This window comes from Camelus dromedarius, chromosome 28 (assembly GCF_036321535.1).
Source record: "Camelus dromedarius isolate mCamDro1 chromosome 28, mCamDro1.pat, whole genome shotgun sequence".
Classification (NCBI taxonomy): domain Eukaryota; kingdom Metazoa; phylum Chordata; class Mammalia; order Artiodactyla; family Camelidae; genus Camelus; species Camelus dromedarius.
The window spans coordinates 13,787,082-13,805,428 of record NC_087463.1 but is presented as its reverse complement, the minus strand read 5'-3'; the positions used below and the strand labels follow the sequence as shown (position 1 = coordinate 13,805,428).

The 18,347-nt window shown below is 34.9% G+C and overlaps 1 protein-coding gene across 5 annotated transcripts in view; it reads right to left on the bottom strand.

Moving 5' to 3' along the window:
* WDR7 (WD repeat domain 7) overlaps positions 1–18,347 on the bottom strand; it is a 277,127-nt gene that overhangs the window by 233,302 nt on the left and 25,478 nt on the right. For 4 of the 5 annotated variants that reach the window (XM_031441852.2, XM_010997206.3, XM_031441851.2 and 1 more), the window contains exons 8-14: positions 17,696–17,815; positions 15,663–15,808; positions 15,213–15,315; positions 12,927–13,068; positions 12,435–12,683; positions 11,237–11,457; positions 2,262–2,457 (exon numbers count right to left, since the gene is read on the bottom strand). In XM_031441852.2, the coding sequence (XP_031297712.1) occupies positions 2,262–2,457; positions 11,237–11,457; positions 12,435–12,683; positions 12,927–13,068; positions 15,213–15,315; positions 15,663–15,808; positions 17,696–17,815 (1,177 nt within the window). The remainder of the gene's footprint in view (positions 1–2,261; positions 2,458–11,236; positions 11,458–12,434; positions 12,684–12,926; positions 13,069–15,212; positions 15,316–15,662; positions 15,809–17,695; positions 17,816–18,347) is intronic. The other variant, XM_031441850.2, reaches the window with a different exon arrangement.

The window sequence follows — 18,347 nt, the reverse complement described above, 5'->3', positions numbered from 1 at the left end:
CTTCCTTCAAAATTTCAGAGTGAATCATCCACAGGGAAAAAAGAAACTTTGATTTTACTTAGTTTTACCAAAATTTTAGAAAAGTACCATTTTCTAATTAGCCATTTCATCTTTGTGTCTTTGCCTGCCCTATCATATAATATTTTTTGTAATAGAAAGAAAAACAAAAATGTAGATGATATAGAAAACTAGATGATGCAATGCCACATATTGTGAAACTGAAACAAAATCAAATCTCCACTGAATTAAATCCTGCAGGCAAAAGGTCAAATGTACAAAGAAAATACTTGCTACCAACCCCTTCTGCTAGTAACAAAAGACTGGACTGAACTATCACCTCCTGATTCTCTCTGGTTACTTTAGTAACAAGACAAAACCATCAATTTAAAAAAAATCAGAATAAATGTTTTGGGGTATACTTGCTTTATATGTGTTGCTATTTGTATGTTGTGTCAGTAGACAAATATGCATTAGTTCATATTCTCTATCACATTTTATTGGATAAGTAAGTTTTAAAAAATGACTCCAATGCATATTGCATGCAGTAACTGCAAAAAACTGCAGAAAACTAGGAGGGATAGAAAATAAATGAAAAGGAAAAAGATAACAGAACCAAGTAAATTGCTAAGACTTCATACACTAATTTTGAATAATATTTGGCAAGCACTACTGGTGTTTGCATTTGTACAAGAACTGTCCCTATAGAAGTGGGTATATGGTGAATCATGTTTGTTATGTAGCAAAGACAATAAAAATGTGTGGATGAGAATGGTGGTAAGGCTTGGTAATGGTCAGATAAGAAGAACGTTTTATATCGTCAGTCATTACTTAAAGCAGGCCACTGTTTCCCAAATAGACAGGATCTTGACCTTGTCAAATGTCTGTGGGAACAACACTGCATGCTTACTGGGAACATCAACTGTGAAGATCGAGAGAGTTGATCCTGAAAGAATATAAACAGGTCCATATAGAAGCAGCCACCATCTAGGTCGGTGACCCACCTTTAATAAGTTCCTAGAGGGGGCAGGATATAGCTCAAGTGGTAGAGTGCATGCCTAGCATGCACAAGGTCCTGTGTTCAGTCCCCAGTACCTCCTCTAAAAATAAATAAATAAACCTAACTACCTCTTCCCCCCACCACAAAAAAATAACAATTTCCATGGCCTCTACATCACTATTACGTGCTATTGCATATAATTAAGATACAGTAAAAGAAACGAAGACTCTGGACCTCTACCTCTCTAGCTCAATTATATATTACTAGCTTCAGTTTCATTTCATTAGGAAATAAATGCTGAAGACAAAAAGTACCCATTTGAGGGAAAAAAACAACTAAAAGAAAGTACTGCATAAAAGCGTAAAGTTAAGATATTTTTAAGTGTCTTTAAAATTACTTCTAAATGCCTTTTGAACTATACTGATAATCAGTATAATTCAAAACAGCAAACACAGAAAATTGCACAAAATGCATGAGTAGTTTTGGTGTCATATGGCTTCATCTGTAAAAATGCATTCCCAAAACACTAGGTAGAAAGATAAAGTATCTCCTCAGAGTTTAAAGACATTTCATATGTCAAACCTTAGCCGAATGTGATTTATTTAGCTTCATTTTTAATTTATTTAATAAATAAATAAATTTAATAAATAAATAATGTCAATACCTTCAGGATGTGCCTTACTGACTCCCCAGGGACCTTTACATCACTAGCTAAAGCCTGAACAGCAGGGAGGAAAAAGAATGTACCCCTCCCATTATGGTTGAAACCCAAATTTTATTCTGCTTCTCTACCTTAATCTTGATTTAAGAATGCCATTGTTGACTGATTATTTACCAAACTCCTCCTGAAGATCGGAAGATAATTGTTAAATTGGAATATTACGTATTGGGCTTAATTGTACTAAACTGGTTATCAGAATAAGGCCCTCCAGTACACATACAGTTAGGAGCTATTTGTCTTTTCCTACTTGGGAAATTACTGAAAAAGCAACTTTGTCTTTCAGTAAGGTCTCACTCATAAAAAATTTCATATTCTAAAGTATTCAAGTATCACATATTTAAGCAGCTAAGAAATTCAGGAAAATGACACTCTTCCTTTATCATATTAATATAATGTTTTAAGTCCTGTTAGACAAGTTTACCATACTCTTGTGTTTGTATCAATTGTTAATTCAACATGTATGGTATTTTAAAATAATGTTTTACATGTATCATCATAATAAGAACATTTAATTTTCTGGTCTGGCTCAACATTTGTCCTTACCAGTGTCCATCTGCCAGACGTACACGGAGCCATCTGAACATCCCACAACTAGGTAATCATCAGAGGGCCTCCACTTGATTACTTGAATGGGGAAAAGATGACGAGATGCCAGCATAATGCATTTTTTCTCTCGCAAACTTAGGAGTCCCACTGAGTGGTCACTGGCTACAGAGCAGATGCAGTGCTGTACTCTTGCCTGAAAAAAGAATAAACCTTAATTATATTTACATTAAATTAAGAATAAAGTGGATCTGGTCTTCAATTAGACCAAAATTAATTATACGTTCACTGCTGCTGGAAACACCAACCACAATATTAGGATGTGTTGAAAATTTTCTTCCTTTATATTGTACATAAAACACCCAGTTCCAACATCATGACCCTTTTAAAAATATTAAATTAATCCTCCATTAAACAGGGGAAAGATGTCTTGAAAATTTTGCTGTTCAAATTTGAAGATGACCTTACTAAAAATAATTCTTATATGTGAACAGGCAAAGCTGGGGAAAAGAATTGATCTACTATTATGTGTTCTCTTTCCACAGTCTGAACTTCCCTTTCCACAGTCTGAACTTCCCTTTGTTAGTGACCGGAGCTGCTTTCTGGAGTGCTTCTTTCTGTTTCTGACTCTTGTCACAAGACCCATGCTCCTCCCTGCTTCTTTGCTCAAAAACAATACCCTCAGGGTCCCTCTGCCACAATCATTTCTTAAGCACTACGAAGAATTTGTATTATCTGTAGATGTGCTTCATAGCTTCCATTTGTAACGTCAGCAGGTGCACGATCTCAACTAACATACAACAGCCAATTAAACATTCTGCTGCATAGAAGTTTTTGTTCTTCCATGGCTTTTTAGAACAAGATGGAATAAATATAATCAAAGATGGTAAAGATGTTCACTAGCTACGGAGAACTAAGTCTATAACCTAGAAAATTAAAAATTAAAGTCTTTACATGTTTATAAGACAATCTGTAAGCAATTTCAAACTTTTCGTGACTTATTAGATTCTGCTTCCAGATCACATGAAGGTGAAACCCTATGAACACTGCCACCCGAAACTCGTTATTGTGTATGTTGTGGCTATTGATTGCGGATGGGGCCCATGGCACTACAGACATACTACCCCTTCTACAGGATCCAGAAGAGAAAATTCTCAAACCTCATCCTCCAGGGCTTTGCCTAAGTAGAGATTTTCAGCTAAACAACAGTATCTTGCTGATTGGTCTATCTCAATGGGAAATGTTGGCGTATATCAGATGAGAAAAGCAAGGCGGTGGGTTACCATTTGTGCATTGGAAACACAAGTTACAGTTGCCGTTTTTACCCCCAGAACTCCTAAGAACATTTAACATGCTGATGTGGATATAATTATCCCTACACGGTGCATACGCTACCACTCATCTCAAAGTTTATTTGATCATCATAATCTTAGAAGATGCAGTTTTTTGAGAAACACACTTTGGAGAAAGCTGCTACAACTGATTTCTTTTATGTTTTGGTTACTAAGAAACCTGGAACTGAATTTTCTGCCTATAACAGTGGAGGATGTGGGCAGACATCTCAAACACCAAACTGTATTTATCAATGTGGACTCTCAGTGGCCTCATCCACTTTTTCTTTCATTTTCTCTTCACCATGATTTAGCTGTATCTGCATCTAACTGAATAATATTTATTTTTGTAAACAACATAAAATCAATGTTTGAATAAAGCAGAGCATTAATTTAAAAAAGGGTGTAAAATTTAACTAACTTACTTGTTCTTAAATTCACGCTTTAACATTTTGTTCTGTGTTAGCTTTATTTGTACTTTTTGTTTTATAATGATTTTAAAACTATAATCAGCCTAGGAGGTATTAACTGATTTTAAAAGTTAAGAAAACTAAGTTCAGAGAGATCGTGTTATAAACATTCAATAAAACGTCATACAGAATTTTCTTCAGCAAGCGTTTGTTAAGCTATTTATTTCAAGCTCCCTGATAAGCACTCAACTGAACATAAACTATGATTTTTTTTTTAAAAAGACATTAAAAACTGAGGGGCAGCTGACTATGGCATGCAAAAATTCACTTTTTAATTAAGTGATACGTCAAAATGAAGTGGCAAACTACAAAAATATCATTTACACATAGGCAATGTTAGAATAAAACGTATTTCACAGCACATAAAATATTTTTGAGTTTCACCAGACGTACATTGCTAACTGAAGATAACAGTTTAATACATCGGATGCTCTGTATTTCTACAGATTGTCATTATTGCTGACTTTGTATTTATGAAATACATCCATCATCCAATTTACAAAAAGGGATGATTGCAACATGATGGTTAACTATTTTCTATTTTGCAACATCGATCTGCCAAAAAGTGGTCATTTTATTTCTCTCATTGGAGAAAATAAATCTAACAGTGATCTTTTTCTCTGTGTGTGAGTGACTAAAAAGAACAATCCCTAAACAGCGTCCCTTTTATTCTATTCACATCCTTTAATCAGGCCTCACAACGCCTGCCACTAATTTTCACTCTGCTACTTTGACTCACAAGCTCTCCAAAATCTTATTTAAAATGAGCCAACCCTTAATTAATGCCATGTACCTAATTCGCCTACTTGCTGGTCCCCAAGTCGACAATCATTTCCTTAATATTCACATACATTCTTGTCATTCCTTATTATAGAGAAAATGAGGCATGAGTTGGGGTGAAGTCCGTTTGCCTGTTTGCTTTTAAGGTGAATTTTTACCAATATTCGTTACTACGTTTGGTGTTTTTCAAATTAGATTCTGTTGGTAGATCTCAACATCTGAGGTGATACAAGCCTACTGAGAACCACTGGCCCACGCATTCTCTCTCTGCCAACATCTCTTACTGTAGTTTGTCGCCTAGCAGAGAGAAGACTGCACATGTTAAGCAAAGAAAAAAGGGTTCCCTTTTCCTCTGAGGAACTTGCCCTTCAGCACGAACTCCTCATGAGAAGTTGCACCGTCAGAACTTTCACCCTTGACGTTTATATGCTGATGGATAATTTTTTTTAATTCAAGAAAATACAATCCATCCTCATAAAAAAATTTAAAAGCCCTACATCATGTTATCACTCTTATCAGTAAAAACTAACACACAAAGGAAATATTAAATAATAGCATAGGGTATGCTTTAAAAAGATTATGGGATGTAATTTTTTTTTAGGATATAATTTTCTGAAAGGAAAAATAATTGAATTCTCCAAGTTCTAGCTTTTCATTCCCACATGACGCGTTCTCTTCTAAACATACATAAATACGTTTTAAGGAATGGTTCTGTTTTCCTTTCAGATAGTGCAATAATGATGAAAACTGGCAATTGACATGCCTCAACCACAAAGAAAATGTTTGGTCCAAAATAAAAATGTTATACCATACGCATAAATGAAAATAAGCATGTGAAGAGTTAAGTCTAGCTTTACTGTAATGAGCAACAGTCTGGAAACAGCCAAAATAATCAAGACTGAAAATAAACACACAAAAATCAATATCGCCAAGCCCAAGGAAGCACAGTTATTAGAGGTACTTAACTCACAAGAAAAGATGGCTCTCTGCTTTTTAAAATATAGATTTAAATAAATCTAATTTTTCTTCTTTCATGAAAATGCTAGTCCAACTCAAGTGAAGAAAAGTGGCCGAGAGTAGAAATAGCTCAATACAGTAAAACCTCATTAATTTTGACTCCACTAATTAATTCTGAGTTGATGGTTACCTTCATAGGCTGTGTGAAAATAAATTAAATGGTACAAACAAAGCAAATGTCTAGCCTATTTAAATGTGAAAAGAAAAAGACCATTCTCAAGCACCACTTTGGTATTAATTTTAATTCAAATAATAAAACAGAGTAATGATAAATAATTCTCAGCTACCTGTTCAATGAAAGCACTTAAAAGATTTGCTAAAACACAATTAACTTGGTTTCTTCCTATCTGTCCTCAAAATTACTGAAGAAGCACTCCTTAAAGAATATTTGATAACTCTTATCTCTCTTTGATTTAGACCCAGCTTCCCACAAATGAGTTGAAATACCACAATTCTTTTGTTATTATTAAATTCTCGCGATCTTGGTTATTGAACATTTACTACACCTACAATGACTAATTCTGTAATTTGATTCATTCCATTCTACTTCATTTTCTTCTATTTCAACCTGGAAAAGTCACCTAAACATGACAACATCAAGGATATTTTAATAAGAATAAGACATTTAAATTGTGTAATCAGAATAATAATATAATAACTAAAAACTGTGAACCTCAAATCTTTAACTAAAAAGCATTTATGTTCCAAGCTTTTTTTTGATCGCACATCTATTCATTAAAAAAACTTTGTAATGCATTCTCACTGCATGTATATTTATAAATTGTACATGTAATTCTGTGCCACTGTATCATGACATTGTAAAACACACACAAGAACAGTTTTAAGGGACGACTCAGTTTAAATAAACAAATTTCAGATGAAATGAAATCTTTTCTTAAATGTCTTAGTAATGTCGATAACTTCATGTTAGCATTAGCCAATACCTCAAAGCACAATATATATCTTTAGAAAGGCTGCATTGTTAATGATAGTGGATGTAAATACATATTTTATATAATCATGAATTTTGTGCCTGCCCTGTTGCCAAGATTGATCGAATGATCACTGTTTGAACATCATAATGTGGCTAATGAAAAGATACTTCATTTTCATTGGAAGTATCTTCCATCATCCTCTTCTCTGTCCATGTTGTTAACAGCCCAGTTAAGAATTACACAGTACAATCTGCAGTTCTGCTAAGCGAACACATTTTAACTGGACACACCCCTGGTGAGCGCACTGCTGTGGCCCTCCGTGACGGGGCAGCCCCCCTCTCGGCCCACGTGATATGTGCCTGTTTGATGTATGAAGCAAGAGAGGCACCAGTGTCCTTCCATCTAGGAAATATTCATAAGCTCAATTTCATAAGGTCAAAAAAAGAAATAAGAGCTTTAATATTTTATCCCCGTACCCCGAATAATGTCTCACAGATTCCACTTCAGCACCCACTGCTGCCAATCGACTTAAGCAGTGTAATACACAAATACCATTAAAAAATTTTTTTTGAACTTGTACAGTGTGGATTGAGCCTCTGATCAACTTGTCTAGTACTTCATAGGAAGAACTTATTCCTGAAATTATTCAAAATTATTCAAAATCATTTTCCAAACACTGTGTTAGTTCTTCCCTGGAAGCAATATGCACCAATTAGCATCAAAAGCTAATTAAAAGCAGGGGTTAACAAAACGCAACAGAATTTTTAACCAAGTAAAAACTCTTATTTTGATTAGATGAAAAAATTAAGATAACAGGGGCAGGAAAAGGAAGAGATATTGGACCAAAACAAATATATTCCAAGGCCAATTATTATTTTTCAAATAATTCTGATCCTCAACCAAATGAAGGCTCATTGAATTTTGCCAGTAAATAATCCTCACAGTACATTAGTGCTGAGCAGCAGAATGCCACAAGCTATCACAGGATCTGACAGAGTCAGAATGCACCACCTAGGTCATCCAGCCTGACCTCACGCATTTTACAAGACTTCATTTTAAACCATTCCCAGAAACCTCTTATGTAACCTGTTCCCAAGCATCTGCCATGAATTACAGAAATCAGAGGCAGCAGGTATATCCCACCCACCTCCCCAGCTCTGTGGGGAGGTGATTCTGCTTTCAAACAGTTTCCAATGTAAATTTTATATATATATATATATACATATATATATATATGTATATATATATATTCTACTTTTGCTAATTTGTTTTCTAAACTATACTTTTCTTCATATTATTTCAATCTCTTAGCTGTCCAAAACAATTTTTTTCTTTGTCTGAATATTCTCTAAATACATGAACACTAACTACTGTCTCTCCTTTTAAATATGCCCATCATTAGAGAAGCTATAAATGACCGGCTTTCACTCATAAATCAACACCCCTATTCTCTTAATCATTATTTCTTACTTCCCAGAACTCTTTCTCTGGAACATAAATGTGCAGTTAAGATGCCTCATTTATCACTTTTAAATACTCTACCTGAAGGCGAAAAAAGAGCCTGTAAATGTTAATTTCATTTCCACACATTCACAAAACTAGATTAAAAAAATTTTTTTACAGAAATCCATAGTTCATCCTTCTTTAAAAAAAAAAAGGTAGAGTTGTTTCTTTAATAGCTATTTTAGAAAATAAGACCATATGGTCCAAACAAAACACTGATTAACCACCTAATAGAACAGTTATGTTCTAATGAAAATAAGACTTTAAAGGACAAGTTTTAATATCTCCATTCATTCACTACATACAAAAGACACTAAAGATATAGTGGAACTCCATTTCTCTTCAACTGCTTCCTTATTAATAAAAGAACAAATAAATATGAAGAATTTAATGTAAGATTAAGAAGATATTACCTATCAAAGAAGAATTTATTTAATAAATGACATTGAGATAATCTGTTACTTTAGGGAAGAACAGATGATTTTTATCCTTTCCTCAACCCACAGACATAAATAAATTTCAGATAGATTCAAGTATTTGATGTTTGCTTCAATTCAGGCATTGTTTTTTAATCAAATTTCATCAAATATCTGGGTAGGGGAAGACTCTAGGATTCAAAAATATGAAAGAAGCTAATAGAAAAAAGATAAATTAGATTATACAGGAATAGAAATTATCTGTAGGTTAAAAATACATTACAAAGAAAACCTACGTTGTCCATTGTTCTTACCGGCTGCGAACATGAGGCACTTAGCACACATACAGTCACATACACCATTCTCACCATCGGGTCTCTGTCTCTAAGAGCTAGGGATTTAATATTGTCAAAGGAAGGCACAAAAAGGTTAGATACCTGACAATCCCATTTTCACAAACTCATGCTGCCCCCTTCTGGATAGGTAACAACACAAGCTCAGTGAGATAAAAGGAAAAGTAATCATTTAAAACTAATCAATTAAAGAACTTAGCCTCACACTAGGAAACATATATATTGTTGGTACATAATTTATTTCGAAACATTTTCCAAAAATTCTGTTCTGAATTAAGTTCTAGCAGCAGCAAAAAGCTATGATGATCCAATCATCCACACCAATGAAAGAGGGAAGTAATATCAAATACACATTTACTAAAAGGAAATAAAACATGACACTTAGGTCACATCTTTTGCTCCCTTCCATACTTATTCCCATCACTCCCAAAAGGAAACAGAATCTGAAGTTGGTACTTATTTTTCCAGTTCAATTTTAACAATTTTACTACCTATACATGTATCCATAAATATATAATATGGCTGTGCATGTTTTTCTAATGTAAGTAAATGGCATCAGACTGCATTACACACACAAATGTTCCCTGATAAGTAAGACGGAAAGTAAGAGAAGTGGGCAGGGACATGGAGGGGAGAGGTCAGCTGATTCTCATCTGCAAATGCACAGTCCTAGTGTTAGAGATTTAGAGAAGTCTGCTGCTGCCGCACTCCAGAAGCCTCAAAAGTGTCTGCTCTCCTTTCAGCTGCTCTCTTCCTCAGACCCCTCAGGCATTTGGTGTGTCTTTTTGGCCTCCCCAGCCAAATCAGAAATGGTTGCTCTAAACTGGAATAAGATAAATTATCCATTTCGGCATCAAAAAAATTAGGTATTTCAAATTTGCAGTCAGAGGTGAAAAAAACTCATGTTTTACCATGGGGCGTAACTACTGTAAAATGAAGTTTAGGACAGGGGTTCTAAGAGCGCTGTAACTTATGAGTACAATTACAATGATATCTATTTCACTAAAATAGACGTAAAATTACTTATTTAAATAATTGCACAGCAATTTTTCACAGTGATGAAGACAAAAAAAATGAACGACCAAATGAAAGAAAGAAAAAGGCAAAAATCAAAAAAGAAGGAAGAGAATAATTAAGTCCTGAATTTCCAAATCTGTCAGGGGAAAAAAAAAAGAGAGAGAGCCACACTAGTACTAGGACTTCCTACACCACCACCAGCACCAAGTCAAACGAACTCTAGCGTTGGCAGAACGGGGAGACTGAGGACATAAGCAGAAAGGCCCAGGAAAATTTCCTGGGTTTTGAAATGAGACCCCTTGTGAACACTGCACCAGATACGCACGCAAAATGCTTTTCATTTCAGCAAGACCATAACTGGTGACACTGAATGGACTATGATAAGCGTGAAATATGTGTGCAAGACAGTGTGTGTGCATGTGCTCGCACATGGGTGGGTGTTGGGGAATACTGACTATGCACTTAGGTGGCTGATCACACAAACAAGTTCATGATGAACAAACAGTAAAAGAAATTATGGGTCTACTATTTATCTGTCCTAAGTCATCCTAAAATCTCCTATTTCTAACATTTATTTGGCTTTTTACACTTGACATCGTGGTCTAACTTACACACACATCACTAAGAAAGCAATCTGCCTCCACAGAGGTATGTGCAAAATTTTTCAAAGTCATTGTCAGTGTCTATTATAATTTCCCTTGTCACAGTTGTTCATTTAAATGAACTCTGTAAGTATTGATAAGTGTTCTGCTCCTACCAAAATATATGTTCACTATCTTTTTGTTCAGACGGACCTGAAAGTAATGAAATTACAGGATGACTTTGAGGATACTTAAACTATTCTAAAACAGAAAACTGAAACTTCATTAAACATGTTCTAAATTGCTACTATGTTTCCGGGACAAGTCATACTACTTGGGAGCCAATAACAGGAAGAAACACTATGTGCATCGTCTATTTCTATGTGCACAATAGTAAATAATCATAACTTGGCCTAAACATTACACATTACTGTTATTCAGCTTTAAAATTAAAAGGGCTTCATTAATTCTCTTGTCACATTTTAAGTTACTCTAGATTCCACTCACATTAAACCTGATAGCAATATAACTTGACTCTACCATAGTGAAATAATCTTTTATGATCAACTTACACTACAGTTTTCAGGCGGAACTAGAAGTTGAGTAATCTCACCACCGTGGACACAGAAGATATGTTTCATTTCTCCGGAAAATATGTCCCAAATTATGACTGAAAAATCCACACCTCCAGATATCAGATATCTTTGATCATAACGAGCTGAGACCTGATGAGGATACAGCAAACATGTGACTTTGTTCCGATGACCACGGAGTGTCCTGTGAGGTGGCCAACCTGTGGATGAGGTTTTAGATTTAAAATGGGAAAATGAAAGTCTCCCAAAGTTTCAATAAACAAAAGCAAACATGAATTGACAGAAGAGCTATACATTTTACCATTAAAAAGGCTTCTATCTTCTAGAACTGCTCTGTCCGATACAGTAGCTACAAACCACATGCGACTACTCAACACCTGCAATGTGGCCAGAGTGGGTCCCTATGTGCCACAAATGTAAAATATACCTGGAACTTCAAGGACTTAGTACCCCCAAAATGTAAAATAGCTCATTAGTCATTTTTATGTTGATTACAAATTGAAATGATAATAGTTTTGCTACACTGGATTAAATAAAATTATGTTATTAAAATTAATTTCACCTGCTTCATTTTTACTTTTTTTAATGTAGCACTTAGAAAATCACATATATTATTACATATATTTCTACTGGACAGCATTGTTCTAAAAGATTACCAGTATTACTGATAATATGATAATTATTAAGTATGCCATAGAGATCCCTAATAATAAATGGAATTATAAACATATATCAAGGAGGTAAAATGGGTTACTTCTTTATTTACAGTCATTACATGGTGTTTATTCCAATAACAGACATTGAGTACAGTTGATTCTTGAACAACACAGATTTGAACTGCGTGTGTCCACTTATACGCAGATTTCTTTCAATAAATATATACATAACACTTCACAGTACACAGCTGGTTGAATCCGAGGATGTGCAACCACGGATACAGAAGGCCAACTGCAAAGTTACATGCAGATTTTCAACTGTGCGGAGGATCAGCGCCCCTAACCCCCTGAGTTGTTCAGGGATCAACTGTAGTGTATTTTATTAAACTCTACCAACTACATTGCACACTAACAACTACACTGATTCACTGCATTTGTTACAAATAAATAGTGCAGACATCGTCAGGTTCATGGTTACAAAGCTCTCAGAACACTTTAGACACTGGCAGGTCTCAGGGTACCTCTGCGGAGCATGTGTTCCCCCTGCAGCAGCTGCACTATGGCCGTCTGTGTGGCAGGTACGATAATGATGCTTCCATCTTCACGGCCACAAACGAGTCGTCCATGCGCTGGGATGTACACACTTGCAGTTACCTTAAGAGGTTCATTACTGTTGGGAATCACACTCAGCTGATCTATAATTCCAGCAGGACAAGGATTCAGTCTGTCAAATGCTTCTTGCAAACTAATAGAAGTTGTCATTTCCAGCCCTGTGGGGATTTTGTTTTGCATAAAGGAAAAACATTTATGCATGTTAGAACAAGAAATTAAATATACAAAAATTAACGTGCTTGTGGTTGATTTAATAATGTACCAAAGAATAATAACTGTCATTAACTATAATTCTAAGAAGAAAATGACATATGTACATTATGAATTTGCTATTCAGTGGTTAGTATTTAGGTGGTTAAACGAAAAGAGCTGAGAAATCACAGCACATGATTTACTATTACCTCCTTTACCTTCCTGTTTATCAGGTGTGTCTGATATGTTCCAAATATTCAACCTGCCAGAAGAGTCACCCTGAATTAATAATTTGTGGAAGTATTCCTTGCATCCATAGAAGAACCGAGTAACAGGAGGACAAATTAGAAACTGCAAAAAAAAAAAATTTTTCCAATATCTTTAGCTATATTTTTAATAAAAATATTTCACACGTTAACATTTCTTCAGATTCGGATGTTAAGTACTTTGCCTCGGTATCAAAGTAAACAAAAAAAGTATATTTATAGAATGAGTACTCAACAATTTTTAATTAATTTTGTAGCACTAATACACATGTCAACTAATACTCAAATCCAGTACATCGTATAACACAGACATTCAAAGAAATGAAAACTACATTTATATCCTTTCTCTAGAATTAATATTTATATTCTTTTTTCCTGCTTTATAAAAACTGATTATTTGGGGGGAGGGTATATCTTAGTAGTAGAGTGCATGCCTCGCATGCACAAGGTCCGGGGTTCAATCCCCAGTACCTTCATTAAAAAATAAATAAATAATTTTAAAAACTGATTACGCACTGCAATGCAATTATTTAATTGTCTGCTATTAAGCAACTAATACAAAGATATACCACTCTTTACCAAAAAGGAAAGTCTCCACTTAAAAGGTCAAAAGGGGAGAACTGGCTAATCTGAGCTTTCTGCCTGCCCCTGATTAGTTTAGTTTTGCTGCTATTCCTAGTGACTACCAAAGTGGTAGAAATAGAGGACTCCTTTTTAATTTTTAATTAGAATATTCTTCAGCTAACAGCACAACACTTTACTTGGTCACATTTACACTTAAACCTAGCCTGATACATTAGCTGAAAACCACTAGGAACAGAAACCACTTATTAGGGTCTCATGTGTACTTTCATTTTTAAAACAAATTATTTTTCTGTTTAAGATCCTGTGCCTCACATGAGATCACTTATTTCAAAATATTAAACAGTGGTAGCCTCCTAAATTTAAAATTTAGATTATTAATGTACAAAAACTTGAGTATTAAAGCATAGACGCTTATCCTGAAAAGGAGTGAAAAACAGACTTCAGTGTTTACAGTTATAGTTAACAAATAATCTATTTACCATATTCAGTATTAGTTGTTTCTTTAAAAGCACTAGCTTATAGAAATTACATGCATTAAGCATAATCAATTTGATTTAACTTAACGTCTGAAAATGACTGAAAGTTTTAATTGATAAACAACATGCTTAACCAGGAAAAGTTGCCACAACAGTTGTAACAACCAGTATTCCATATTTTAATGTGAATCTCACACCACATAACACATGTATTTTAACTTAAAATGTATTAGGGAGCTGATACTTAAAGAAACGTGATTTAAAAAAAGAAATGTGCTATGGATTTGCTTTATTTTATGTATTTTTTTAAATGTCATTATCCCTTAGTTTAAACAGAAGGGACTGTCTAGTTTGGAGAGCAGTAAGTAGGAGTTTAAGTTAAGAGAAAAAGGGGCAGGTTATAGAGAACCTTAACTGTACAGACACGTCTACATTCTGTATATTCAAAATATTCACAGAAAAAATAATTCTCTCCCTTCACCATCTCCTCCACATAAAGATGGAACAAAATGTTCAGAACGGAAAAGCTACGGAAACCCAGAACATAAGCAAAGGAAACTGTATTTCTAAAACCAGTTTCTTAATTAGTACTCAAAGAATATAGAGTTGGAAACCTAGTACTAAGCATATTTCAACTTTAAATTGATTTAAGTAGGTTTTTAGAAATCATAATAAACTTTGGGGTTTTTTAGATAAGAAATGTCTTTATTCCTTATTTATAATCCTAATGATTTAAATCACAATGCCTTGTTCAAATAATGGGGAGATATCGCAATGCCTTGTTCAAATAATGAACTATTATTAGTCACCATTACTACATAATTATTTTTATCCTTCTAAAATCACATCTGTCATTATGTTTATAACTGTATGGTAATGTAAAACAATTTATATCATCAATATGAATTTCACTGAAAAGTCATTGCCACTTTGTTGTCAGTATAAAATTATTTTTACTCTTAAAGAAAGGTGAATGCTCTATTAGGGGCATATTATATGTAAATCTAAAAATTGTGCTAATATTGACCATGTTAAAATGTTTTACATCATCAAACAGTGCCTCGAATTGTACTGAGTCTTTCAAATGCTTAGCTACCAAAAGACGCCAATAAATACAGTTGTGAAAATTTTTCAATGTAACTACCAATTATAAATGATAGAATTTTACCTCTTTATCTGTTCGATCCAAGAGGCTATGTTGTACAGGAGGAATTAAATTTTCAACTGCTTTCCCCACATCACTGCGGAATGAATCACTAGCTGGAAGGCAACTGAAAATGAGAAAAATATAACATGCAGTAAAAATACTGACATTAAATATTTTATCATACCACATGATGAGGTTTTTCTGACAGTGGACAAAACATGGATTTTTTAAGTTATGCTTAATCTAACATAGGCATTAAATTAAATAGTTAATGTTATTAGAATACCCTACTTCAAATAAAAATCCACTTAATTTTTGTGCTTAGAAGTTAAACTGTCATTATAAATCTAACTTCTCAAATGTTTTACCTAAATTAAATATTTATACTTTCTATATTTTTATACTTTGAGATTACAACCCAAATTTGGAATCTTTTTCTTTTGATTAAAGTTCTTATTAGTTATTAAATACCTGGCAGGTAGTTTGTAAATATAACTTTGCCCATTTTCAGTCCAAATGATGACCCTGTCTGCGGACACAAAGTCACCTCCAGTCCACGTCTGCCCGTTTTCACTGGGACCCGAACACAGCAGGGAGTAGTCGCCAGCATCGAAGACCTGCGAGGAATAAGAAATTCACAGTCTGGTCTATGTTGGTGTCATTTAAGTAAAATGTAGTGACATTTCAATTAAAAATAAATAAAAACTTCTGGAAATATATTTAAGAACCTCAGGCCTTTACAGTTCGCTACCTCAGTTAAAGACATTTTGAGCACTGGGGCACAGTCACCTTCAGCAGGGAAAGCACAAGGTGCCCAGCTGGGTGTGGCCTCCAGTGGTCACGCAGCAGACTGTGACGAGTGGGGCAAGGGTGTGTCCCTACACACAGACAGGAACCCTCAGCCCTTCACATCTAAAGGGAGGAGCAAGCCCCCCAAAATGACAAGCAACCAACCCCTAGAATGCATGGTTATGCCTCCTGTTTTATTTCTATGTCCAGTAACAATGTTTCTAACCAAAAACTCTACCACCAGAGTATCTCCTCCTTAACAGGGGATTAGCTCACTTTACCCTAATTCACCAATGTGTTAATAGTGTAAATAGGAAGTTAACAGACTCAGTTTTATTGTTAATAATTCTCACATATAAAAGCCAAGTCCCTATAATTTCATCAGAAAAACAGGCTACTGACCTTCTGGGGCTCACATTAATAAGACACATCAAAGTTCGTAAAGTGCCTTTACAATCATTTTCTCATACGACCCTTAGAATCACTGCAGGAGGCAGGCAGGCAGGAACTGCTACGAACAAAAACCTGACACAGTTAAGGGCTACATCACCTGCTCAAGGTCACGCGTCCAATAAGTGACAGAGCTGGGAGTAAAACCTTTGTCTTATAACATTTTTCTACCACTCTCAATTTTCTGATAAAAGTGCATTCTGTATTGCTAAAACACTTCCCCAGGAGGAATGAGCAACTCAATGGTCCAGAGTTTTTATTTTATTTTTCTTTAAGGAAACAACAATGAAGTTGCTTATAAAAAGCCTTGAAATCGGAATAAATCTTAGCAGAATTTACCATGATTTGCTATAATACTTACCAGTATATAATATTAGCACAACAAGAAGAACTAAGAAAAGCTCTGGAATAAAAATAAAATTGTGTAACTAATGTCTGCAGCCAACGGTCAGTAGGACCTGAGGCCTGTCAAACCAACTGAATAAGCTTGGAAGCGGATCTTCCCCTAAGTGAGCCTTGGATTGAGACGGTCATCCTGGTCAAAACCTTGATCGACATCTGTGAGAGACCCTGGGCCAGAGGCACCCAGCTAAGCCACGCCCGGCTTTCCGACCCACAGAAACTCAGTGATGATATATATATTTTTTTGTTTTAAACCCTAACGTCTGAAGTAATTTGTTAAACAGAATTAGGTAACTAATATACCACCTCTCAGAGAGCTGTGATGATTAAAAAAATAATACACGGCAAGCTTTGAAAACTATGCTAGGCATAGAGCAATTCATCAAAACTCGCTGACTCTTCGTCTTTCATGGAAATTGCAAAGTCTGGCAATGTGGAAGTAATGTACTCCTCCACCACTGGCTCTCAAGTGCCAGAAGGCCTTCCTGACTCCAAAATGTCAGATAAAAATGGCAACTGGGGATAACAACAACCTACAAAGATACGTCCAGCCTGCAGAAAACTCACTAACCATTGCTCACGCTGGTACTGACAGGACAATGAATAAAACAGTAGCAAAAGGTAGGCGTTAAGGTCAATAGAACTAATAGTTATTAACTGACTCACTCTATGAACCCAAACAAAAAAGACAACTTTGTATAGCCAGATCCCATACCTCAAAACATGATATCAAAATCAGACATGAATTCCAAGCAGTTAAAACATTCTACCACCAAGCTGCTCCTACAGTCATCTTTGGAAGTCTGACAAGCCAACATCATGAAGAGTAAAAACACCATTTCCTACTTGTGTAGTTATCTTACCCTCCAATACTTGGAGCACACGACCAAAAGTGACCTTTGTGTGAATGCACAAAAAGAGATGCTTTGGCAATTCTGACAGTAAATTGGTTTGGATTCCTCCTCAAATATTGGCTCAGTATCCTAAAAAGAGAAAGACTTGTTAAAACTTTAGGATTGGCTTGGTTGTCAATTAAAATGATTATACAATGATAAAGAAAACAAAATGAAATAAAAGCAACACTTGATATGTTCATCATTTTAGCCCCTCATATAAGGTAGTAAAAAGCAGCAAAAATACACTCTAAAGTCACCTGGGCACAACATCTTTGCTACAAAGCTACTCAAGATTAAAATACTAATGAGAGTCAGAATCACCACTGGCGATGACAGATAATAAAAATTTGAGGCAATCCTAATTTTTGTAGTTACACGTGCTCGTTGGTTTAAAAAAAAAAAATCAGTCCTCCAGTTTCTCCCAGATTCAACGTCTAAAAATTCCCTAAGGAAAGAGATTAGTATCAATATTGCCAGAAAATTGATCTGCCTTTCTTACTGGTAAAACGTAACAAGGAATTCAAGTCCAAAACACTAGTAGAACTCAAATCGACTTCCTATTCTCTTCATGGTAGTGTGTTTTAGTTTTCCCCCTCAAGCTAACTACCTTCTAACTTCA